Here is a 27,307-nt window from a genome sequence, read left to right as displayed (position 1 = left end):
CCCAGCCCGGTCTCTCTTTCCATGTCTGGGTACCCTGTCTACAGTACGCCTGGGCCTGTCTGCCTCGACCCAGCCCGGTCTCTCTTTCCATGTCAGGGTACCCTGTCTACAGTACGCCTGGGCCTGTCTGCCTCGACCCAGCCCGGTCTCTCTTTCCATGTCTGGGTACCCTGTCTACAGTACGCCTGGGCCTGTCTGCCTCGACCCAGCCCGGTCTCTCTTTCCATGTCAGGGTACCCTGTCTACAGTACGCCTGGGCCTGTCTGCCTCGACCCAGCCCGGTCTCTCTTTCCATGTCAGGGTACCCTGTCTACAGTACGCCTGGGCCTGTCTGCCTCGACCCAGCCCGGTCTCTCTTTCCATGTCTGGGTACCCTGTCTACAGTACGCCTGGGCCTGTATGCCCTGACCCGGCCCCTGCTCCCTTTCCTAGCCCCTGTTTGGGCCTTCTGTCTATCTGCCTCTCGTCTCTCTTTTGCCCAGGCCCCCGCTTCCTCGCCCAGCTCCTGCCTCCTGCACATGGTACCATAACTTGGCCTGGATTAGTCAGTTTTAGTGCCCGCATTACTACCAGAGAGGGCATGCTCTGGGCTAGAGTTTGGGGGGGTGGGAGTGGAAGTTGATAAGACATCAACATGAAGAATACAGCATGTCAGGATTAGGACCAGGAGTAATGTAGGAATCATTGTCAGGATAAAAACTTGTGGCCCTTGCTGTGAGGTGTGTACTGGTCAAATCAAATTGTATTTGTCACATACACGTGTTTAGCAGATGTTATTGCGGCTGTAGAGAAATGCTTGCGTTTCTAGCTGTAATAGTGCAGTAATATCTAACAATTTCACAACAATACACACATCTAAAGGAATGGAAGTAAGAATATATAAATATTTGGCTGAGCAATGTCAGCGACATAGACTAAGATACAGTAGAATGGATAGAATACAGTATATGCATATGAGATGAGTAATGCAAAATATGTAAACATTATTAAAGTGACTAGTATTCCATTATTAAAGTGGCCAATGATTTCAAGTTTATGTATATAGGGCAGCAGCATCTAATGTGCTAGTGATGGCTATTTAACAGTCTGATGGCCTTGCGATAGAAGCTGTTTTTCACTCTCTCTGTCCCAGCTTTGATGCACCTGTACTGACCTCGCCTTCTGGATGATAGAGGGGTGAACAGGCTGTAGCTCGGGTGGTTGTTGTCCTTGATGATCTTTTTGGCCTTCCTGTGACATCGGGTGGTGTAGGTGTCTTGGAGGGCAGGTAGTTTGCCCCCGGTGATGCGTTGGGCAGACCGCCTCACTCTCTGGAGAGTCTTGCGGTTGTGAGCAGTGCAGTTGCCGTACCAGGCGGTGATACAGCCCAACAGGATGGCCTCGATTGTGTCAAGCCAAATTTCTTCAACCTCCTGAGGTTGAAGGAGGTGCTGCTGCACCTTCTTCACCACACTGTCTGTGTGGGTGGACCATTTCAGTTTGTCAGTGACGTGTACGCCGAGGAACTTGAAGCTTTCCACCTTCTCCACTGCGGTCCCATTTGTTTTGTTGAAGTTGGGTGAGAGGTTATTTTCCTGGCACCACACTCCCAGGGCCCTCACCACCTCTCCGGGTTGAGGTTGGGCGATTGTGGAGGCATCGTCATCTGATGCAGCACTCCATCACTCTCCTTGGTCAAATAGCCCTTACAGAGCCTGGAGGTGTGTTTTTGGGTCATTGTCCTGTTGGAAAAACAAATGATACTCACACTAAGCGCAAACCAGATTGGATGGCGTATCGCTGCAGAATGCTGTGGTAGCCATGCTGGTTAAGTGTGCATTGAATTCTAAATAAATCACAGACAGTGTCACCAGCAAAGCATCCCCCACACAATCACACCTCCATGCTTCACGGTGGGAACCACACATGCAGAGATCATCCGTTCACCTACTCCGCATTTCACAAAGACACGGCGATTGGAACCTAAAATCTCACATTTGGGCTCATCAGACCAAAAGGCAGATTTCCACCGGTCTAATGTCCATTGCTCGTGTTTTTTGGCCCAAGCAAGTCTCTTCTTATTGGTGTCCTTTAGTAGTGGTTTCTTTGCAGCAATTCGACTAGGCCTGATTCACGCAGTCTCTTCTGAACAGTTGATGTTGAGATGTCTGTTACTTGGATTCTGTGAAGCATTTATTTGGGTTGCAATTTATAAGGCTGGTAACTCCTTTCCTGTGGCGGTCCTCATGAGAGCCAGTTTCATCATAGAGCTTGATGTTTTTTGCGACTGCACATACACAGGATCTGTGTCCCCCTTGCAGGCTAATGTAGGCTAAATGTGATTAGCATGAGGTTGTAAGAAACAAACAAAATTCCTAGGACATAGACATATCTGATATGGGCAGAAGCTTAAATTCTTGTTAATCTAACTGCATTGTCCAATTTACAGTAGCTATTACAGTGAAAGAATACCATGCTATTGTTTGAGGAGAGTGCACAATTGTGAACTTGAAAATGTATGAATAAACAGATTTTGGCACATTTGGGCAGTCTTGATACAACATTTTGAACCAGTATGCAATGTGTCATTGGATCAGTCTAAAACTTTGCACATACACTGCTGCCATCTAGTGGCCATGGTCTAAATTGCTCCGGGGATGGAATAATACATTATGGCCTTTCTTTGCATTTCAAAGATAATAGTACAAAAAACCGCATGTGATTTTCTTTGTATTATCTTTTACCAGATCTAATGTGTTATATTCTCCTATATTAATTTCACATTTCCACAAACTTTAAAGTGTTTCCTTTGAAATGGTATCAAGAATATGCATATCCTTGCTTCAGGTCCTGAGCTACAGGCAGTTAGATTTGGGTATGTCATTTTAGGTGAAAATTTAAAACAAATGTGTAGATCCAAAATGTAAAATTTCTTGACATTTTCCGGATTGACCTTCATGTCTTAAAGTAATGATGGACTGTCGTTTCTCTTTGCTTATTTGAGCTGTTCTTGCCATAATATGGACTTGGTCTTTTACCCAATAGGGCTATCTACTGTACCACCCCTACATTTACATTTTACATTTACGTCATTTAGCAGACACTCTTATCCAGTGGAACAACCACTTTACAATAGTACATCTATATATTTTTTTGGGGGGGGGTTAGAAGGATTACTTTATCCTAGCCCAGGTATACCTTAAAGAGGTGGGGTTTCAGGTGTCTCCGGAAGGTGGTGATTGACTCCGCTGTCCTGGCGTCGTGAAGGAGCTTGTTCCACCATTGGGGTGCCAGAGCAGCGAACAGTTTTGACTGGGCTGAGCGGGAACTGTGCTTCCGCAGAGGTAGGGAGGCGAGCAGGCCAGAGGTGGATGAACGCAGTGCCCTTCTTTGGGTGTAGGGACTGATCAGAGCCTGAAGGTACGGAGCTGCCGTTCCCCTCAGAGCTCCGTAGGCAAGCACCATGGTCTTGTAGCAGATGCGAGCTTCAACTGGAAGCCAGTGGAGTGTGCGGAGGAGCGGGGTGACGTGAGAGAACTTGGAAAGGTTGAACACCAGACGGGCTGCGGCATTCTGGATGAGTTGTAGGGGTTAATGGCACAGGTAGGGAGCCCCGCCAGCAGCGAGTTGCAGTAATCCAGACAGGAGATGACAAGTGCCTGGATTAGGACCTGCGCCGCTTCCTGTGTAAGGCAGGGTCGTACTCTGTGAATGTTGTAGAGCATGAACCTACAGGATCGGGTCACCGCCTTGATGTTAGCGGAGAACGACAGGGTGTTGTCCAGGGTCACGCCAAGGCTCTTAGCACTCTGGGAGGAGGACACAATGGAGTTGTGACCTACCTTGTCACAATACAACTGATTGTCTCAAACGCATTAAGAAAAAAATTAATTACACAAATTAACTTTTAACAAGGCACACCTGTTAATTGAAATGCATTCCAGGTGACTACCTCATGAAGCTGGTTGAGAGAATGCCAAGAGTATGTAAAGCTGTCTTCAAGGCAAAGGGTGGCTACTTTGAAGAATATAAAATATATTTTGACTGTAACACTTTTTTGGTTACTACATGATTTCATGTGTTATTTCATAGTTTTCACAATGTAAAAAATAAAGAAAAACCCATTAATGAGTAGGTGTCCAAACTTTTGACTGGTACTGCATTCGGAAAGTTTTCAGACCCCTTGACTTTTGCCACATTTTGTTACATTACAGCCTTATTCTAAAATTGACAAAATAGATGTTTATTTTCATCAATCTTTACACACTACCCCATAATTACAAAGCAAAAACAGGTTTATAGATTCTTTTCAAAAAAATAAAATATGAAATAAATAAATTACATCACATTTAGTTAAGTATTCAGACCCTTTTACTCAGTACTTTGTTGAAGCACCTTTAGCGGCGATTATAGCCTCGAGTCTTCTTGGGTATGATGCTACAAGCTTGGCACACCTGTATTTGGTGAGCTTGTCCAATTATTTTCTGCAGATCCTCTCAAGCTCTGGCAAGTTGGATGTGGAGAGTTTCTGCACACTATTTTTGGGTCTTTACATAGATGTTCGATCCGGTTCAAGTCCAGGCTCTAGCTGGGCCCCTCAGGGACATTCAGAGACTTGTCACAAAGCCTCTCCTGCATTGTCTTGGCTGTGTGCTTAGGGTCGTTATCCTGTTGGAAGGTGAACCTTCACCCCAGTCTGAGGTCCTGAGAGGTCTGGAGCAGGTTTTCATCAAGGATCTATCTGTACTTTGCTCCGTTCATCTTTCCCTCTAGTCTCCCAGTCCCTGCCGCTGAAAAACATCCCCACAACATGATGCTGCCTTCGCCGTGCTTCACCGTAGGGATGGTGCCAGGTTTCCTCCAGACGTGACGCTTGGCATTCAGGCCAAAGAGTTCAATCTTGGTTTCATCAGATCAGAGAATCTTGTTTCTCCTGGTCTGAGAGTCCTTTAGGTTCCTTTTGACAAACTCCAAGCGGGCTGTCATGTGCCTTTTACCGAGGAGTGGCTTCTATCTGGCCACTACCATAAATGGCTGATTGGTGGAGTGCTGCAGAGATGGTTGTCCTTCTGGAAGGTTCTCCCATCTCCACTGAGGAACTCTGGAGCTCTGCCAGAATGACCATCGGGTTCTTGGTCACCTCCCTGACCAAGGCCCTTCTCCCTCAATTGCTCAGTTTGGCTGGGCAGCCAGCTCTAGAAAGAGTCTTTTTCGATTTTTTTCTCCCCAATTTCGTGGTGTCCAATTGGTAGTTACGGTCTTGTCCCATCGCTGCAACTCCCATACGGACTCGGGAGAGGCAAAGGTCGAGAACCGTGTGTCCTCCGAAACACAACCCAGCCAAGCCGCACTGCTAGGAAGAGTCTTGGTGGTTCCAAACTTCTTCCATTTAAGAATGATGGAGGCCACTGTGTTCTTGGAGACCTTCAATGCTGCATACATTTTTTGGTACCTTTCCCCAGATCTGTGCTTCTATACAATCCTGTCTTGGAGCTCTATGGACAATTCCTTCTACCTCATGGCTTGGTTTTTGCTCTGACATGCACTGTCAACTGTGGGACCTTATATAGACAGGTGTGTGCCTTTCCAAATCATGTTCAATCAATTGAATTTACCACAGGTGGACTTTAATCAAGTTGAAGAAACATCTCAAGAATGATAAATGGAAACAGGATTCACCTGAGCTGTGTGTCATAGCAAAGGGTGTCATAGCAAAGGGTCTGAATACTTATGTAAAACAAGGTAATTTTTATTTTATATATATTTTCTCAAATTAAAAATACTTTTTCGCTTTGTCATTATGGGATATTGTGTGTCGATTTTAGTTTTTTTATTTAATTAATCCATTTTAGAATAAGGAATAACGTTGGTTAATGTATTGGTGTGTGTGTGTGTGCATATTTTTCCTGTTGTTAAATCAGCACGCCTACAGACCTCACGACGTCTCTATAAGCTGCTGGCCCTCCGCCACCATGTCCTAATTCATTTACTCTACTGCAAATAAAACTAAGACTGGAAATAAATAACCAGCACAATCTGTCTGTTCTGTTCCTCTCAAACACACACACACATATTCTGTCCCTGTCTGCTCCCCTCTCCCTCCCTTTCATGTTTCCAGAAAGAATGACTTGTTCCAGGAAGCTAGGGTTTGAGAAATTCCCCCTGACCCTCTTTTTGGGCCTCATTTATCAATCGTGTGCAGAACAAATTTTGGGTGTAAACGTTTTGTAGGATTTCAGCATTTGTGAAAGGTTTAGGAACTCAAATTGTTAAACAAACCATTTAGGGTGTAAGAAACGGGATAACTCTTGTGTGGGAGGGAGCTGTTTGAGTGAGCTGGTTTGGAAGAGAGAGTGTAGGTAGCTTGAACAACAGGTAAACAAAACACTTCCAAGGTGTCAAATGTTGGATCAAATCTTGTGTGGGAGTTGTGAGAGTGTAGGCTGATGTGTTACTTTGCTGGTTCTGCTTTACTGACTGCCATCACTTGTTAACGTCATCTCCTCACAAGTCATCCTCCGTTAGACTCACAAAAGTGTAGATGTGATTGAGCAGACGTAGAGTTGAAGTCGGAAGTTTACATACACTTATGTTGGAGTCATTAAAACTCGTTTTTCAACCACACCACCAATTTATTATTATGAAACTATAGTTTTGGCAAGTCGGTTAGGACATCTCCTTTGTGCATGACAAGTCATTTTTCCAACAATTGTTTACAGACAGAATATTTCACTTATAATTCACTGTATCACAATTCCAGTGGGTCAGAAGTTTACATACACTAAGTTGACTGTGCCTTTAAACAGCTTGGAAAATTCCAGAAAATGATGTCATGGCTTTAGAAGCTTCTGATAGACTAATTGACATCATTTGAGTCAATTGGAGGTGTACCTGTGGATGTATTTCAAGGCCTACCTTCAAACTCAGTGCCTCTTTGCTTGACATCATGGGAAAATCAAAAGAAATCAGCCAAGACCTCAGGAAAAAAATTGTAGACCTCCACAAGTCTAGTTCATCCTTGGGAGCAATTTCCAAATGCAAGGTACCGCATTCATCTGTACAAACAATAGTTCGCAAGTATAAACACCATGGGACCACACAGCCATCATACCGCTCAGAAAGGAGACTCGTTCTGTCTCCTAGAGATGAACATACTTTGGTGCGAAAAATGCAAATAAATCCCAGAACAACAGCAAAGGACCTTGTGAAGATGCTGGAGGAAACGGGTACAAAAGTATCTATATCTACAGTAAAACGAGTCCTATATTGACATAGCTTGAAAGGCTGCTCAGCAAGGAAGAAGCCACTGCTCCAAAACCACCATAAAAAAGCCAGACTGCATTTGCAACTGCACATGGGGACAAAGATCTTACTTAATGGTTAAATGTCCTCTGGTCTGACGAAACAAAAATAGAACTGTTTGGCCATAATGACCATTGTTATGTTTGGAGGAAAAAGGGGGATGCTTGCAAGCCAAAGAACACCATCCAAACCGTGAAGCACGGGGGTGGCAGCATCATGTTGTGGGGATGCTTTGCTGCAGGAGGGACTGGGTGCACTTCACAAAATAGATGGCATCATGAGGTAGGAAAGGTATGTGGATATATTGAAACAACATCTCAAGACATCAGTCAGGAAGTTAAAGCTTGGTTGCAAATGGGTCTTCCAAATGGTCAATGATCCCAAGCATACTTCCAAAGTTGTGGCAAAATTGCTTAAAGACAACAAAGTCAAGGTATTGGAGTGGCCATCACAAACCCCTGACCTCAATCCTATAGAAAAGTTTGGGGCAGAACTGAAAAAGCATGTGCGAGCAAGGAGGCCTACAAACCTGACTCAGTTACACCAGCTCTGTCAGGAGGAATGGGCCAAAATTCACCCAACTTATTGTGGGAAGGTTGTGGAAGGCTACCCGAAACATTTGACCCAAGTTAAACAATGTAAAGGCAATGCTACCAAATACTAATTTAGTGTATGTAAACTTCTGACCCACTGGGAATGTGATGAAAGAAATAAAAGCTGACATATATAATTCTCTCTACTATTATACTGACATTTCACATTCTTAAAATAAAGTGGTGATCCTAACTGACCTTAGACAGGGAATTTTTACTTGGATTAAATGTAAGGAATTTTGAAAAACTGAGTTTAAATGTATTTGGCTAAGGTGTATGTAAACTTCAGCCTTCAACTGTAGATTTCTCAAATATATGTCATGCCAGTGTCTTGTCTATGATGGTGCTAGCTATTAGTGTATGACTCGTTAACAGCACACAGATGGAACCCTGAGAGACCGACAGCATGCTGGGTGAACAAGAATACGGTAGATACTGTTCAAGGTTCACTTTACAATCAACCCTCAGCCATTTCTCATAATGATGATTTGATGTCCTGTCTAATGGCAATAGTGACACTATCTCTATGTTCATTATGACGATCATTGTATGGGTCAGTCTGAATGTATTCTCACAGACCGTGGGCCATGATCAACTGAATATGACACACACACACACACACACACACACACACACAGAGACAGAGTGTGGTAGACCACTGTAAACTGTTATTCATCCTAACACAGACACTTTTCTCTCAGAGGGAGCCTGATAGCTGGGGAGAAATGCCAAACAGGCATGAACGGGTTGCAGTGTTAATTCCTGGTTGAATAGCAAGAGAAGGGCAGTGTTGTTGTTGTGTGGGTGGTGTGGCAGACCAAGGGCTAGCCTGGAGCCGAGGATGTGCCCTCAATGCACCCTGCCTTCTTCCAGCCCAGGCGCCAGTCACTGTGTCCACATTAAACCTCTCCTCCTCCTCTTCTGTAATGGCGCGACAGGGCCAGAGCCAGAGAGGCACATGCGATATTGCATTATTGTATTTGTGTAGTGGGCAGGCAGGCAGGGTAAGCAAGCCAGATGCATAACAGTGAGGTAAAGGGAGTAGAGGGGGTAGAGAGAAAGGAGGGGGGAGAAAGAAAGAGATTGAGAGAGAGGCGGATAAAGAGAGAGTCAGTAGAGTGAGTCAGGAAGCGTTGCTGCCAGACAGCCAGGCCCTGGCTCTGCTTTGCTCTGTTCTGTGTCCAAAATGGCACCCTAATCCCTATATAGTGCACTACTAGTATTATATAATTCTTTAGGTAGTGTGCTACGTAGGGAATAGGGTATCATTTTGGACGGAGACCTGCTCTCACAGAGATGGGTGTGGTGTAGCCGGTCTGGTGCCAGTGATGAGCAGGGCTCAGTCACAAGGGCTCCTTATCTACCCCACTCCTCTCCTCCCTCTCACCCCCGACTCCCCCGCTCCATTGAGTTACTGCCGCCACCGCTAGACGCCATGCAAGGAATTAGCTTGGAGTGCTTGACCAGCCAGGGGCCACAGACTGGGGGCTGAGGGAGACTGGCTAGGACGTCACTATCCTGGGGGGGGGGGGGGCAGAGGGGAAAGCAGGGATGTGACCATGGTCTGTTTTTTGCTGTGGATGGTGTTTGTTTATGTCCTTTGGCCGAGGCACTGAGATGTCCAGGCAGATTTTCCACCCACCGGATCCATACAGTCCAGCTCCAGGGCATTTGACTGAGTTGGACAGAGTCAGGGATACACACACACAGAAAGACTACTGCTCCACAGTCACATTTTACATTGACAAAATGCATTTGCTGTGCTTCAGTTCTTTCTCCAAGCACACAGATAAATATGGACCAAAGCATTAACCCAGCAGAGAAAAGAAGGAACATGGTTTTGAAGATAGCAGAGCTATTACTGCCCATAATTGTGTAGGAAGAGCAGTCAGGCTTGGAAACAGGATGATAGTAATGTCTATCACCTCTAGAGGGAGACATATCTATTTCACTTTGATAAAGATTAGTCTTCTAACACACGGTCTGTGTTCTTTCCTCTGATAGTATAAGGCTTAGTAGAGCCAGAATGCACTGTGTTAAAAAAATACAGTACCATGTTCAGAATGTATTTTTAATAGCAACATCTCCATTTTTGGTCCTTACATTCCTCTCTGTACCAGGCGTTGTAGGTTGCTTTTTTTCATTGTCCCATTTTCTATACATTTATTTTTTAGCATAATTTCGACAAAATATTTTAATATATATTTATGAGCAGTTACTAGCGCCTATAATCATGCATTTCACATTGCTTATAAGGTGTTAGAAATATGCTTATAAAGAACAGGGAAGTTTTTTATGGTTCGAGCTAGGCCCTTTAGTTTCAGTGAAGGGAAATCTTAACGCTACAGCATACAATGACATTCTAGAGAATTCTGTGCTTCAAACTTTATGGCAGCAGTTTGGGAAGGGCCCTTTCCTGTTTCAGCATGACAATGTCCCTGTGCACAAAACGAGATCCATACAGAAATGGTTTGTCGAGATCGGTGTGGAAGGCCTGCACAGAGCCCTGACCACAACCCCATCGAACACCTTTGGGATAAATTGGAATGCCGACTGCAAGCCAAACCAAATCAAATTCTATTTGTCACATGCGCCGAATACAACCTTACAGTGAAATGCTTACTTACAAGTCCTTAACCAACAATGCAGTTTTAAGGGGAAAAAAGGGGGAAAAAAGTAAGAGAGAAGAATAACAAATGATTAAAGAGCAGGAGTAAATAACAATAGCAGGACTATATACAGGGGGTACCGGTACAGAGTCAATGTGCGGGGGCACCGGTGTCGAGGTAATATGTACATGTAGGTAGAGTTATTAAAGTGACTATACATAGCTATAACAGAGAGTAGCAACAGTCTGGGTAGCCATTTGTTTAGGTGTTCAGGAGTCTTATGGCTTGGGGGTAGAAGCAATTTAGGAACCTCTTGGACCTAGACTTGGCGCAACAGTACCGCTTGCCGTGCGGTAGCAGAGAGAACAGTCTATGACTAGGGTGGCTGGAGTCTTTGACAATTTTTAGGGCCTTCCTCTGACACCGTCTGGTATAGAGGTCCTAGATGGCAGGAAGCTTGGCCCTGGTGATGTCAGTGATGCCAGCAGCATACCACCCTGCATCCCACTGCTGGCTTGCTTCTGAAGCTAAGTAGGGTTGGTTCTGGTCGGTCCCTTGATGGGAGACCAGGTTCTGCTGGAAGTGGTGTTGGAGGGCCAGTAGGAGGCACTCTTTCCTCAGGTCTAAAAAAATATCACAATGCCCCAGGGCAGTGACAAGGCCCTGTATAGGGTGCCGTCTTTCGGATTCCACGTTAAACGGGTGTCCTGACTCTCTGTGGTCAATAAACATCCCATGGCACTTATCGTAAGATTAGTGGTGTTAACCCTGGTGTCCTGGCTAAATTCCCAAGCTGTCCCTCATACCGTCACCTGATCATCCCCTGCTCACAATTGGCTCATTCATCCCCCTCCTCTCCCCTGTAACTATTCCCCAGGTCGTTGCTGTAAATGTGAATGTGTTCTCAGTCAACTTATCTGGTAAAGTAAAATAAATAAATAAAAATGTACTGGGCTGTACCCTCTGTAATACCTTGTGGTCGGAGGCAGTTGCCATACCAGGCAGTGATGCAACCCGTCAGGATGGTGCAGCTGTAAAACCTTTTGAGGATCTGAGGACCCATGCCAAATCTTTTCAGTCTCCTGAGGGGGAATAGGTTTTGTCGTGCCCTCTTCACGATTGTCTTTGTGTGTTTGGACCATGTTAGTTTGGTGGTGATGTGGACGCCAAGGAACTTGAAGCTCTCAATCTGCTCCACTTCAGCTCTGTTGATGAGAATGGGGGTATGCTAGGTCCTCCTTTTCCTGTAGTCCACAATCATCTCCTTTGTCTTGATCACGTTGAGGGAGAGGTTGTTGTCCTTGCACCACACGGTCAGGTCTCTGACCTCCTGCCGATAGGCTGTCTCATTGTTGTCGATCAGGCCTACCACTGTGTCGTCAGCAAACTTAATGATGGTGTTGGAGTCGTGAAGTCATGAGTGAACAGAGAGTACAGGAGGGGACTGAGCACGCACCCCTGAAGGGCCCCTGTATTGAGGATCAGCGTGGCGGATGTGTTTTTACCTACCTTTACCACCTGGGGGTGGCCCATCAGGAAGTCCAGGATCCAGTTGCGGAGGGAGGTATTTGGTCCTTAGCTTAGTGATGAGCTTTGAGGGCACTATGGTGTTGAACGCTGAGCTGTAGTCAATGAATAGCATTCTCACATAGGTGTTCCTTTGGTCCAGGTGTGAAAGGGCAGGGTGGAGTGCAATAGAGATTGCATCATCTGTGGATCTGTTGGTGCGGTATGCAAAAATGGAGTGGGTCTAGGGTTTCTGGGATAATGGTGTTGATGTGAGCCATGACCAACTTTTCAAAGCATTTCATGGCTGCAGATGTGAATGCTACGGATCGGTAATCATTTAGGCAGGTTAACTTGGTGTTCTTGGGCACAGGGACTATGGTGGTCTGCTTGAACATGTTGGTATTACAGACTCAGACAGGAAGAGGTTGAAAATGTCAGTGAAGACATTTGTCAGCGCATGCTCGGAGTACACGTCCTGGTAATCCGTCTGGCCCTGCGGCCTTGTGAATGTTGACCTGTTAAAGGTCTTACTCACATAGGCTGGAGAGCGTGATCACACAGTCGTCCGGAACAGCTGATACTCTCATGCATGTTTCAGTGTTACTTGCCTCGAAGCGAGCATAGAAGTGATTTAGCTTGTCTGGTAGGCTCGTGTCACTGGGCAGCTCTCGGCTGTGATCCTCTTTGTAGTCTGTAATAGTTTGCAGGCCCTACCACATCCGACGAGCATCAGAGCCGGTGTAGTATGATTCAGTCTTAGTCCTGTATTGATGCTTTGCCTGTTTGATGGTTCGTCGGAGGGCATAGCGGGATTTCTTATAAGATTCCGGGTTAGTGTCCCACTCCTTGAAAGCGGGAGCTCTCCCCTTTAGCTCAGTGCGAATGTTGCCTGTAATCCTTGGCTTGTGGTTGAGGTATGTACTTACAGTCACTGTGGGGACGACGTCCTCGATGCACTTATTGATGAAGCCAGTGACTGATGTGGTGTACCATCGGAATGCCATCGGAAGAATCCCGGAACATATTTCAGTCTGTGTTAGCAAAACAGTCCTGTAGTTTAGCATCTGCTTCAGCTGACAACTTTTTTTGTAGACCGAGTCACTGGTGCTTCCTGCTTAAATTTTTGCTTGTAATCAGGAAGATATAATGATGGTCAGATTTGCCAAATGGAGGGCGAGGGAGAGCTTTGTACACGTCTCTGTGTGTGGAGTAAAGGTGGTCGAGAATTCTTTCCCCTCTGGTTGCACATTTAACAGGCTGATAGAAATGAGGTAAAACTGATTTGTTTCCCTGCATTAAAGTCCCCGGCCACTAGGAGTGCCGACTCTAGATGAGCATTTTCCTTTTAGCTTATGGCTTTATACAGCTCATTGAGTGCGGTTTTAGTGCCAGCAATGATTTCTGTGGTGGTACGTAGACAGCTACGAAAAATACAGATGATAAACTCTATAGGTAGATAGTGTGGTCTTCAGCTTATCATGAGATACTCTACCTCAGGCGAGCAAAACCGCAAGGCTTCCTTAGATATCGTGCACCAGCTGTTGTTTACATAAATGCATAGGCCCCCGCCCCATGTCTTACCAGAGGCTGCTGTTCTGTCCTGCTAATTTTTTATTTATTTATTTATTTTATTTCACCTTTATTTAACCAGGTAGGCAAGTTGAGAACAAGTTCTCATTTACAATTGCGACCTGGCCAAGATGAAGCAAAGCAGTTCGACAACATACAACAACACAGAGTTACACATGGAGTAAACAACATACAGTCAATAATACAGTAGAAAAAAAAATAAGACTATATACAATGTGAGCAAATGATGTGAGATAAGGGAGGTAAAAGCAAAAAAATGCCATGGTGGCAAAGTAAATAAAGTATAGCAAGAAAAACACTGGAATGGTAGATTTGTAGTTTGAAGAAAGTTCAAAGTTCAAATATAAATAATATGGTGCAAAGGAGCAAAATAAATAAAATAAATAAATACAGTAGGGGAAGAGGTAGTAGTTTGGGCTAAATTATAGATGGGCTATGTACAGGTGCAGTGATCTGTGAGCTGCTCTGACAGCTGGTGCTTAAAGCTAGTGAGGGAGATAAGTGTTTCCAATTTCAGAGATTTTTGTAGTTCGTTCCAGTCGTTGGCAGCAGAGAACTGGAAGGAGAGACGACCAAAGGAGGAGTTGGCTTTAGGGGTGACCAGAGAGATATACCTGCTGGAGCGCGTGCTACAGGTGGGTGCTGCTATGGTGACCAGTGAGCGGAGATAAGGGGGGACTTTACCTAGCAGGGTCTTGTAGATGACCTGGAGCCAATGTGTTTGGCGACGATTATGAAGTGAAGGCCAGCCAACGAGAGCATACAGATCGCAGTGGTGGGTTGTATATGGGGCTTTGGTGACAAAACGGATGGCACTGTGATAGACTGCATCCAGCTTGTTGAGTAGGGTATTGGAGGCTATTTTGTAAATGACATCACCGAAGTCGAGGATTGGTAGGATGGTCCGTTTTACGAGGGTATGTTTGGCAGCATGAGTGAAGGATGCTTTGTTGCGAAATAGGAAGCCAATTCTAGATTTCACTTTGGATTGGAGATGATTGATGTGAGTCTGGAAGGAGAGTTTACAGTCTAACCAGACACCTAGGTATTTGTAGTTGTCCACAAATTCTAAGTTAGAACCGTCCAGAGAAGTTATGCTGGATGGGCGGGCAGGTGCAGGCAGCGATCGGTTGAAGAGCATGCATTTAGTTTTACTTGTGTTTAGGAGCAGTTGGAGGCCACGGAAGGAGAGTTGAATGGCATTGAAGCTCGTCTGGAGGGTTGTTAACACAGTGTCCAAAGAAGGGCCAGAAGTATACAGAATGGTGTCGTCTGCGTAGAGGTGGATCAGAGATTCACCAGCAGCAAGAGCGACATCATTTATGTATACAGAGAAAAGAGTTGGCCCAAGAATTGAACCCTGTGGTACCCCCATAGAGACTGCCAGAGGTCCAGACAGTAGGCCCTCCGATTTGACACACTGAACTCTGTCAGAGAAGTAGTTGGTGAACCAGGCGACGCAATCGTTTGAGAAACCAAGGCTACTAAGTCTGCCGATGAGGATGTGGTGATTAACAGAGTCAAAAGCTTTGGCCAGGTCAATGAATACGGCAGCACAGTATTGTTTCTTATCGATGGCGGTTACGATGTCGTTTAGGACCTTGAGCGTGGCTGAGGTGCACCCATGACCAGCTCTGAAACCAGATTGCATAGCGGAGAGGGTGCGGTGGGATTCGAAATAGTCGGTAATCTGTTTGTTGACTTGGCTTTCGAAGACCTTAGAAAGGCAGGGTAGGATGGATATAGGTCTGTAGCAATTTGGGTCAAGAGTGTCACCTCCTTTGAAGAGGGGGATGACAGCAGCTGCTTTCCAATCTATGGGAATCTCAGACGACACGAAAGAGAGGTTGAACAGGCTAGTAATAGGGGTTGCAATAATTTCGGCAGATAATTTTAGAAAGAAAGGGTCCAGATTGTCAAGCCCAGCTGATTTGTAGGGGTCCAGATTTTGCAGCTCTTTCAGAACATCAGCTGAATGGATTTGGGAGAAGGAGAAATGGGGGAGGTTTGGGCGAGTAGCTGTGGGGGGTGCAGTGCTATTGAATGCAGTAGGGGTAGTTAGGTGGAAAGCATGGCCAGCCGTAGAAAAATGCTTATTGAAATTCTCAATTATAGTGGGCTTATCGGTGGTTATACACCCTAATGGGGTGTATAACCCGCCAGCTGTATGTTCTTAATGTCGTCGTTCAGCCACGACTCGGTGGAACATAAGATATTACCGTTTTTAATGTCCCGTTGGTAGGATAAACATGCTTTCAGTGTCGTCCCATTTATTTTCCAGCGATTGAAGCTTAGCTAGCTGGCCGGAAGGCATAGGCAGATTAGCCACTCGTCGCCTGATTCTCACAAGGCACCCTGATCTCTTTCTGCGAAATCTGCGTTTCCTTCTCTAGTGAAAAACAGAGATCTGGGCCTGGTCGGGTGTCTGTATTATATCCCTCCCGTCTGACTCATTGAAGAAGAACTCATTGTCCAGTTTGAGGTGAGCAATCACAGTTCTGATGTCCAGAAGCTCTTTTCGGTCATAATGTTGGTGCTACCGTCTCTTATAAAACAAGTTACAAACAACGCGGAAAAACAAACAAAATAGCATGGATGGTTAAGAGCCGATAAGATGGCTGCCTTCCCCTCCGGTGCCATCACAACACAGTCGCCTAACATCACTGCCTGACCTCACTAGTGCTCTTGTGGATGAATGGAAGCATGTCCCCGCACCAATGTCCAACATCTAGTGGAAGAGGGGACCAACTCCATATTAAAGCCCATGATTTCGTAATGAGGTGTTCGATGAGCAGGTGTCCACATACTTTTGATCATGTAGAATAGCATGCATCTGTCAGAAAATCAATTCAAATGTTACAAATAGCCGATTCATTAACATGTTTTGCTCATATTACATACATTTTCCAAAAATACCTAATATTTTGTGACGACTGATGCAACCTCTCCTTCCTTGTCGAACTGACAGTCATTGACCTACAAGTCATTTTGCATGCTAAACAACCATAGGGAATTCAGTAGCCTAGTCAATCTTTGCCTAGGCAGCCGATAGTGGGCAATAAACTCGTGTCCCCCGTGGACCGGCTCGTACATAAAGCATCCTCCATTCAGGCTGCAAAGGCGTCATTTTCCTCCATAGCAAGCTTGAATGGCGAGCCGCCGGGAAAGAAACTGAAAAAATTGTGTGTACTGTCTTAATAAAACACAATTTTCCACCACCATTTTCAGATTTTTTTATGCTTTAAGATGTTGCTTTAAGATTGTCTGAAAATCCCAAAATGGTGGTGGCCTTATTAATTGAGTGACTGACTATGTAATTTGTTAGGTACAGTATACGGAAAATATAAACATTCTGTCACAGCGAAAATAATACATGCAGGAAGTCCAATCGATTGTGAGGTATGGCAAATACATTGTCGTGATAAATTTGGGTTGCGGGCTCACAATCACTTTTTCCGAAATCTCTGCCCAGCAAGGAGGAAAGGAGCCGACCTAATCCCGCCTCCCACTTTTACCTTTCAACCCCTTTTCACCTGCCAATCAACATTGCCCCTCTTCCCTTTCTCTGACTGTAGGCTACATCCCTAGTTGCATGGTGTGATCAGATCATGATCAGATCTACTAAAATGAGAGGGAAAGACGGGTGACGGGCAACATCCACTTCATAGGATGGACTAAAAGATTAGGTTATGTCACAAATGTTTAATTTGATTGTAACTTTCCTACAGTAGCCAGCTGACAGTAAACATATTCTTGTAAATTAAATTAATTTCTGTTGCAGATATAAAAGAAAGGCTAGGTACTGATGCATGCATCTATCGAAATGTGATTTATGCTCACTGTCCAAGTTTTCATTGGGGTAAATCAATTATGGTATTATTACATTTATGATTAGCCTACATTTACATTTTGAAATCGGTAGAATGACAATCATTTACAAGATGATGCAGGGGATTTAGTTTGCAAGCCAGGGCCCAATTGCCTTCCTGGAGCGAGCAAAAGAATGTGATAATTTTGGCTAATTTCATAAAATGGGAAAGTATTCTTTTAGCCTGTTTTGTATCAAATACACTTCCCTTAAATACCCTACTCCTTGAAAGTCGTGTATTGATTATACAGTGCCTTGAAAAAGTATTCATACCCCTTGACTTTGTGTCACTGGCCTACGCACGTTACCCCATAATGTCAAAGTGGAATTATGTTTTTAGAAACAATTACAAATCCATTAGAATTGAAAAGCTGAAATATCTTGTCAACTATTCAACCCCTTTGTTATGGCAAGCCTAAATAAGTTCAGGAGTAAAAATGTGCTTAACAAGTCACATAATAAGTTGCATGTACTCACTCTGTGCAATAATAGTGTTTAACATGATTTTTTAATGACTACCCCATATCTGTACTCCACACATACAATTCTCTGTAACTGTCATGGTCAAAACATATTGATACCACAGTAGCTAAGATGGGGAGAAGTCCGTCACTAGCACACAGCTTTGACACCCGTGCATACCCCACAAGACATGCCACCAGAGGTCTCTTCACAGTCCCCAAGTCCAGAACAAACTCTGATAGGTGCACATTACTACATAGAGCCATGACTACATGGAACTCTCTTCCACATCAGGTAACTGATGCAAGCATTCAAATCAGATATTAAAAAAAGCAGATGATAATGCACCTTAAGGAACAGCTGGGACTGTGAAGCCACACAAACAGATGCATGCATACACACACATGATAACATACGCACTATACGCACACGTACACATGGATTATGTGTTGTAGATCTGTGGTACAGGAGTATGGGCCTGAGGGCACACACTTAGTGTGTTGTGAATTCTGTAATGAATGTATTGTAGTGAGTACCACTCTAAATATTTTCAAGCATGGTGGGGACTGCGTCACGTTGTGGGTATGCTTGTTATCAGCAAGGCTTGAAGGAAACCCTTTTTTTAGTCTGCTTTCCAACAGACACTGAGAGACAAATGCACCTTTCAGCTGGACAATAACCTAAAACACAAGGCCAAATGGTAAGCAACTCCAGTGTTGCATTGAATGTTCCTGAGTGGCCTAGTTAGTTTTTACTTAAATCGGCTTGAAAATCTATAGCAAGACTTGAAAATGGCTGTCTAGCAATGATAAGTAAATGAACTTGACAGAGCCTGAAGAATTGAAATCCTTCGGAGTCTTTTCAGAGTCTATTGACGCACCTGTGCGTCATTCTGAGTAACATAAAAATCCCCTTAAACAATCTTTCAGTTTAAGCTAGAGATATTGCATGGGCTCCGTCTCAAACCACTGCATCCGCCTATGTCTGCCTTCCGCATCTGCGGTAGAAGGTGACTGAGCGACTGCGGTGTTTGTCAGACCATGAGACATCCTGAAAATCACCTAGATATAGGACAGACACTTCAAAACCTTATTCCAAGGGGTATAAATACTGTCGTTATAAATGGCGGTCACTGCAGTCAACAGCTGCAGTGTTGCTCATTGGATTACCCCGTAACATGGAATAGGCTATGTGAATGTTTATAAAGACAAAAGGCAGACATATGGAATTATTTCATTTGGATGGATGGTTGACATGACAGAAAGGTAGGCGGATATTTTCTTATCTAAAATGTGAGTGAATCTTTGCTTCAGTATACTCTTCTCAAGCTCGTTACGTTTGTTTCGCTCACGGGACTCAACCCTGGATGGGCTCGCGCCTAGTAAAAACCTTAGCCTATTGCGCAATATATTCCAAAATTCAAACAAAATTCACCAGCGACGTCATTAGGAGATAAGGATTGTGAGCACAGTGTTTCTGATCAGATCAACGATGATCTTCTAATGTATTTGTGTGGCTACGATGCCATCTTTAGAGCACAGCATGAAATAGGCTACTACCGAGGTCTGATGATGCTTCTGACAATATAGTAAAAGGCGTGTTGTGTCGGGTGATGTGCTAAGGTCTGTATAACCCTGTGACGTACAGTACCAGTCAAAAGTTTGGACACACCTACTCATTCAAGGGTTTTTCTTTATTTTTACTATTTTCTACGTTGTAGGATAATAGTGAAGACATCCAAACTATTAAATAACACATATGGAATCATGTAGTAACCCAAAAAAGTTTTAAACAATTCAAAATATATTTTATATTCTTCAAAGTAGCCACCCTTTGCCTTGAGACAGCTTTGCACATTCCATATGTGTTATTTCATAGTTTTGAGGTCTTCACTATTATGTTTCCTCCAGGTGGGTTGTGGAGTGTGTTCGCGCTGGGTGGAGCCGGCAGTAAGCCAGGATTGGACCAGGAACAGAACCCTCTGCCACTGTCCAATCAGAGCCTGTTATTGCTCCTGGTGCTAGCCAATCTGACAGATGGACCCAACAACTGTCCCAACCCCTACAGACAGGCTGTCACATGCTTCAAAAACACACAAGGTACAGAATATGCACTAGCACCAGTAAAAGATGACGGGGGGACCTTTCAATGAATGGGTACTAAACCTGTGTGTTTTCCACAGACACGTCATCCATCCCTACAGAGCAACACCATATGTTCCAGATTAACTTCAACAGCCTTTACACAGCTCTGTGTGAGCAGCAGAGATCCGACCAGGCTACACTGATACTCTACACACTGCTACATCAGAACACCAACATGAGGACATACATGCTGTCACGCACAGACATGGAGAACCTGGTGAGTTAGTCGCTAATTGCGCACACGTACACGTACACATCTGCCACGCTGATCCTCAACACGGGAGCTCCCCAGGGGTGCATGCTCAGTCCCCTCCTGTACTCCTAGTTCACCCACGACCGCATGGCCAGGCACGACTCCAACACCATCATTAATTTTGCTGATGACACACCGATCACCGACGAGACAGCCTATAGGGTCAGAGGTCAGAGACCTGGCCGGGTGGTGCCAGAATAACAACCTATCCCTCAACGTAACCAAGACTAAGGAGATGATTGTGGACTACAGGAAAAGGAGCACCAAGCACGTCCCCATTCTCATCGACGGGGCTGTAGTGGAGCAGGTTGAGAGCTTCAAATTCCTTGGTGTCCACATCAACAACAAACTAGAATGGTCCAAACACACCAAGACAGTCGTGAAGAGGGCACGACAAAGCCTATTCCCCCTCAGGAAACTACCGTAAATTCCAGACTATAAGCCGCAACTTTTTTCCCACGCTTTGAACCTCGCGGCTTAAACAATGACGCTATGGATTTTTCCCGCTTTCACATTTTTTTTTCTCCAAAAAAACACATTCTGTGACATGCTCAGTTTTTTGGCGGCATGAAGCTTTCATTAGACCAATGAAATTGCCGAACGGGTTAAGGTCACAAACAGTGACGAGAGCGACAATGAAAACGATCCAATATCGGATGAAGCAATTCTGAGGCTATTCAACTCAGACACCGAAGGAATGAATGACTTCAGTGGTTTCAGTGCACAGGAGGAGGAAGATAGTGACCAATGACTTTCTTGGTAGGCTACTGTTTACTGCTAATTTTTTATTTTTTGTTACAAGCCGTGTTTCGTTAAAGCCTATTTATTTTTGTTACAAGCCGTGCTTCGTTAAGGCCTATTTATTTTTGTTACAAGCCATGTTTCGTTAAAGCCTGTGTAAAGCTCATTTGTTTCAATGTACCGGTAGGCACCTGCGGCTTATAGACATGTGCGGCTTATTTATGTTCAAAATAATATATTTTTTTAAATTCAGTGGGTGCGGCTTATATTCAGGTGCGCTCAATAGTCCGGAAATTACGGTAAAAAGATTTGGCATGGGTCCTGAGATCCTCAAAAGGTTCTACAGCTGCAACATCGAGAGCATCCTGACCAGTTGCATCACTGCCAGGTACGGCAATTGCTCGGCCTCCGACCGCAAGGCACTTCAGAGGGTAGTGCGTACGGCCCAGTACATCACTGGGGCAAAGCTGCCTGCCATCCAGGACCTCTACACCAAGCGGTGTCAGAGGAAGGCCCTAGAAATTGTCAAAGACCCCAGCCACCCCAGTCATAGACTGTTCTCTCTACTACTGGATGGCAAGCGGTACCGGAGTGCCAAGTCTAGGACAAAAAGGTTTCTCAACAGTTTTTACCCCCAAGCCATAAGACTCCTGAACAGGTAACCAAATGGTTACCCGGACTATTTGCATTGTGTGCCCCTCCCCCCAACCCCTCTTCTACGCTGCTGCTACTCTCTGTTCATCTTATATGCATAGTCACTTTAACTATACATTCATGTACATACTACCTCAATAAGCCTGACTAACCAGTGTCAGTATATAGCCTTGCTACTCTTATTTTCAAATGTATTTTTACTGTTGTTTTATCTCTTTACTTACCTACACACACACACAGCTTTTTTTCGCACTATTGGTTAGAGCCTGTAAGTAAGCATTTCACTGTAAGGTCTATACCTGTTGTATTCGGCGCACGTGACAAATAAACTTTGATTTGACACACTACTGCATCAAAACACAAACGTGAGGACGTGCTCAGTTTATTAGGTACAAATTTCAAATCTTGTTGGTCACGTTGTCCGGCACCACGTTCTCCTAACGGAAACTCTGAAATGTACTCTGGGTAATCTGAGTCATCCTCATTGACTTAGTTCTTCTTTTTTCCCTGCTGACACAGTGGGGCACAGTAGACAGCTGGTCCTGTCCGGTCCTAAGCAGGTTTTAAGTGTATTAGGGAGCGCAGAGGGGGGAGCGCCACAGACCATTGCTCTGCAGGACCCACCTGTGACAGAGGATCACTCCCACACACAGTGGAACCATGCTTGAACAAACACACACACACACACACACACACGGGTGGACACACATAGCGCTTCCCGAAGCACCCCTCTGTGGAACAGTGCTGGAGGCCTAAACACACAAACACACACTTTCTCTTAGTGCAGTCTGGGATGCAGTGTGTTGGGATGTTGGATTCGTGTCAGAGCTTGCTCAGTGCACTCTGCCTGCTTATTCTGCAACAGTGTCAGTCTGCACAGCAGGAATGCAGGATTTCACAATAGAAGTTGACGGAATGGCTGTTGAACCATGGCAGTTAAACCATCAAACACCATGCGGACACGTACCCTGGAGAAACACCATGCGGACACGTACCCTGGAGAAACACCATGCAGACACGTACCCTGGAGAAACACCATGCAGACACGTACCCTGGAGAAACACCATGCAGACACGTACCCTGGAGAAACACCATGCAGACACGTACCCTGGAGAAACACCATGCAGACACGTACCCTGGAGAAACACCATGCAGACACGTACCCTGGAGAAACACCATGCAGACACGTACCCTGGAGAAACACCATGCAGACACGTACCCTGGAGAAACACCATGCAGACACGTACCCTGGAGAAACACCATGCAGACACGTACCCTGGAGAAACATCATGCAGACACGTACCCTGGAGAAACATCATGCTGACACGTACCCTGGAGAAACATCATGCTGACACGTACCCTGGAGAAACACCATGCAGACACGTACCCTGGAGAAACACCATGCAGACACGTACCCTGGAGAAACACCATGCAGACACGTACCCTGGAGAAAGACCATGCTGACACGTACCCTGGAGAAACACCATGCAGACACGTACCCTGGAGAAACACCATGCAGACACGTACCCTGGAGAAACACCATGCTGACACGTACCCTGGAGAAACACCATGCAGACACGTACCCTGGAGAAACACCATGCAGACACGTACCCTGGAGAAACACCATGCAGACACGTACCCTGGAGAAACACCATGCAGACACGTACCCTGGAGAAACACCATGCTGACACGTACCCTGGAGAAACACCATGCAGACACGTACCCTGGAGAAACACCATGCGGACACGTACCCTGGAGAAACACCATGCAGACACGTACCCTGGAGAAACACCATGCGGACACGTACCCTGGAGAAACACCATGCGGACACGTACCCTGGAGAAACACCATGCTGACACGTACCCTGGAGAAACACCATGCGGACACGTACCCTGGAGAAACACCATGCTGACACGTACCCTGGAGAAACACCATGCGGACACGTACCCTGGAGAAACACCATGCGGACACGTACCCTGGAGAAACACCATGCTGACACGTACCCTGGAGAAACACCATGCTGACACGTACCCTGGAGAAACATCATGCTGACACGTACCCTGGAGAAACACCATGCAGACACGTACCCTGGAGAAACACCATGCTGACACGTACCCTGGAGAAACACCATGCTGACACGTACCCTGGAGAAACACCATGCAGACACGTACCCTGGAGAAACACCATGCAGACACGTACCCTGGAGAAACATCATGCAGACACGTACCCTGGAGAAACACCATGCAGACACGTACCCTGGAGAAACACCATGCAGACACACACACAGTAGACCAGGACATCCTGGAAAACAGTGTCATTTGTTAGTGAGTGGACTATCCTGGCTAAATAAATGCATGAAAATACAAATAGCCAACGCACATGCTCGTTCTCTAATTATTTTACTCCTTCCCCTCCTCCTCAGGTGATGCCCATCCTCAAGATCCTGTATCATGTGGAAGACAGGAACTCTCATCACGTCTACATGGCCCTCATCATCCTCCTCATCCTCACTGAGGAAGATACCTTCAACAGATCCATACATGAGGTGGTGAGTACTGACCCCTCACTCTAACCCTCGTCATCCTCCTCATCCTCACTGAGGACGATACCTTCAACAGATCCATACATGAAGGGGTGAGTAGTATCCCTGATTGATTGAGCGCTGAAAATGTACTCCAGTGTCACACAGAAATTATGCACACCAGTAATTGCACTCCTATGACAGAAGGGACACAGCCCTGCAAACAACATGTATTCCCTTTCAGCACATTCTAGTTATAAACGTCTGAGACATTTCTCTGAATGAGGTATGATTTCTCAAACGTCAGAACATGTGCCATTTCAGATAATGTGTAAAAGCTGTTGAATAATAGGCCATGGTGGCGAAGTAATTACAATATAGCAATTAAACACTGGAATGGTAGATGTGCAGAAGATGAATGTGCAAGTAGAGATACTGGGGTGCAAAGGAGCAAGATAAATAAATATATACAGTATGGGGATGAGGTAGGTAGATAGATGGGCTGTTTCACAGATGGGCTATGTACAGGTGCAGTGATCTGTGAGCTGCTCTGACAGCTGGTGCTTAAAGCTAGTGAGGGAGATATGAGTCTCCAGCTTCAGAGATTTTTGCAGTTCGTTCCAGTCATTGGCAGCAGAGAACTGGAAGTAAAGACAACCAAAGGAGGAATTGGCTTTGGGGGTGACCAGTGAGATATACCTGCTGGAGCGCGTGCTACGAGTGGGTGCTGCTATGGTGACCAGTGAGCTGAGATAAGGCGGGGCTTTACCTAGCAGAGACTTGTAGATAACCTGTAGCCAGTGGGTTTGGCGACGAGTATGAAGCGAGGGCCAACCAACGAGAGCGTACAGGTCGCAATGTTGGGTAGTGTATGGGGTTTTGGTGACAAAATGGATGGCACTGTGATAGACTGCATCCAGTTTGTTGAGTAGTGTTGGAGGCTATTTTATAGATGACATCACTGAAGTCGAGGATCGGTAGGAGGGTCAGTTTTACGAGGGTATGTTTGGCAGCATGAGTGAAGGATGCTTTGTTGCAAAATAGGAAGCCGATTCTAGATTTAATTTTGGATTGGAGATGCTTAATGTGAGTCTGGAAGGAGAGTTTACAGTCTAACCAGATACCCAGGTATTTGTAGTTGTCCACGTATTCTAAGTCAGAGCCGTCCAGAGTAGTGATGATGTGCGGGCAGTGATCGATTGAATAGCATGCATTCAGTTTTACTTGCGTTTAAGAGCAGTTGGAGGCCACGGAAGGAGAGTTGTATGGCATTGAAGCTCGTCTGGAGGTTAGTTAACACAGTGTCCAAAGAAGGGCCAGAAGTATACAGAATGGTGTCGTCTGCGTAGAGGTGGATCAGAGAATCACCAGCAACAAGAGCAACATCATTGATGTATACAGAGAAGAGTCGGCCCGAGAATTGAACCCTGTGGCACACCCATAGAGACTGCCGGACAACAGGCGCTCCGATTTGACACACTGAACTCTATCAGAGAAGTAGTTGGTAAACCAGGCGAGGCAATCATTTGAGAAACCAAGGCTGTCGAGTCTGCCAATAAGAATGTGGTGATTGACAGAGTCAAAAGCCTTGGCCAGGTCGATGAATACAGCTGCACAGTAATGTCTCTTATCGATGGCGGTTATGATGTCGTTTAGGACCTTGAGCGTGGCTGAGGTGCACCCGTGACCAGCTCTGAAACCAGATTGCATAGCGGAGAAGGTACGGTGGCATTCGAAATGGTCGGTCATCTGTTTGTTAACTTGGCTTTCGAAGATCTTAGAAAGACAGGGTAGGATAGATATTGGTCTGTAGCAGTTTGGGTCTAGAGTGTCACCCCCTTTGAAGAGGGGGATGACCGTGGCAGCTTTCCAATCTTTGGGGAATCTCAGATGGGGTTGCAACAATTTCGGCAGATCATTTTAGAAAGAGAGGGTCCAGATTGTCCAGATTGTCTCCCTCTGTCTATTTCATTCTTCATTATTTCTTTCTACTCAGCTTGTCAATGAATTCGCCGTGTATTTGAACAGAGAGCCTTTAAACCACTTAGCACACGGTGCTTGACGCCATTCTGCTCTTCCATTACATTCCAGTTGTGTGAATCATTTTTGACATTTTAAAGTCATTCCTCTCTTTCTCTGTACGTGCGGAGCCTATCGAGTTTCAGTCTACTGGCTGGGCTGCATATGAATTTGTCTCTGTCTAAGTCCCAAATGGCACTATCCCCCATATAGTGCACTACTTTTCACCAGGGCCCATAGGGCTCTGGTCAAAAGTAGTGCACTATATAGGGAATATTGTGTCATTTGGGAACCCTGTTTGACTGCAGCAGGAAATCCTACAGCCTAGGCTGTGGCTGCCAGCAGACCTCTCTCTGAGTCTCTCTGTTTTGGATGAAAATCCATTTCACATTGGTCTCTTTGCTGTTGACATGTAATTTCCAGCAGTATTTGGTTCAATGTAAACCAACCACAGTTAGGCCAGCTCTCAATATTCAGATGGGTGTTTTTCATCATAGAAAAATCTATGCGGAAGTGCTTTAATGCTGTTGTGGTGTTTTGGGGCTGTGAGTTGAGCCTGGGATTAGACTGCCATGTTGGTCTCTGTTTTGTCCATCAGTTGCTGATGGTTGTCACCCAATGCCTAAGGTGCTGTGTCACTGTGACTCCATTTAGTGTCTCCAGACTCGGATCATGTATTCCTACACACATCACAGCTAGGCTTCTACAACCTCTGTTGCATTTGATAGTACAGACTTGACCATGGCGCAGCCTAGTCAATTTCACAAATGATCTCTTTGAAGTCTAAATCTGGGATAGTTTGACACTACAAAATAGGTCTTTAAATTAGGGCATTATTCTATTTCTGCATGTTAGTGAAAAAGGTGCGATCTGAAATGCATTATTTAATGTGTAATTGTGTGTGTGTGTGTGTGTGTAGATTTCTTTTTCAGAATCTATATCCTTCCCCAACATTAAGTAAGGCCAAACCTTATAACATCCTGTCCTGCCAACCGTTACCAAGACTTACTTTACTTCTGACATGAAGTGCTGTTACCGTGGTCGCTAAGCACCCTGGAAACAC

General features: G+C 45.2%; 1 protein-coding gene across 4 annotated transcripts in view; it reads left to right on the top strand.

The window, feature by feature from the left end:
* LOC115159100 (dymeclin-like) overlaps positions 1-27,307 on the top strand; it is a 156,484-nt gene that overhangs the window by 50,931 nt on the left and 78,246 nt on the right. For all 4 annotated transcript variants that reach the window (XM_029708496.1, XM_029708497.1, XM_029708498.1 and 1 more), the window contains 3 exons: positions 19,823-20,011; positions 20,095-20,273; positions 24,127-24,252. In XM_029708496.1, coding sequence (XP_029564356.1) covers positions 19,823-20,011; positions 20,095-20,273; positions 24,127-24,252 — 494 coding nt within the window. The remainder of the gene's footprint in view (positions 1-19,822; positions 20,012-20,094; positions 20,274-24,126; positions 24,253-27,307) is intronic.

This window comes from Salmo trutta, chromosome 23 (genome assembly GCF_901001165.1).
Source record: "Salmo trutta chromosome 23, fSalTru1.1, whole genome shotgun sequence".
NCBI classification, from domain to species: Eukaryota; Metazoa; Chordata; class Actinopteri; order Salmoniformes; family Salmonidae; genus Salmo; species Salmo trutta.
The sequence above is the reverse complement of the archived record's forward strand: the minus strand, read 5'-3'. Positions and strand labels throughout refer to the sequence as shown.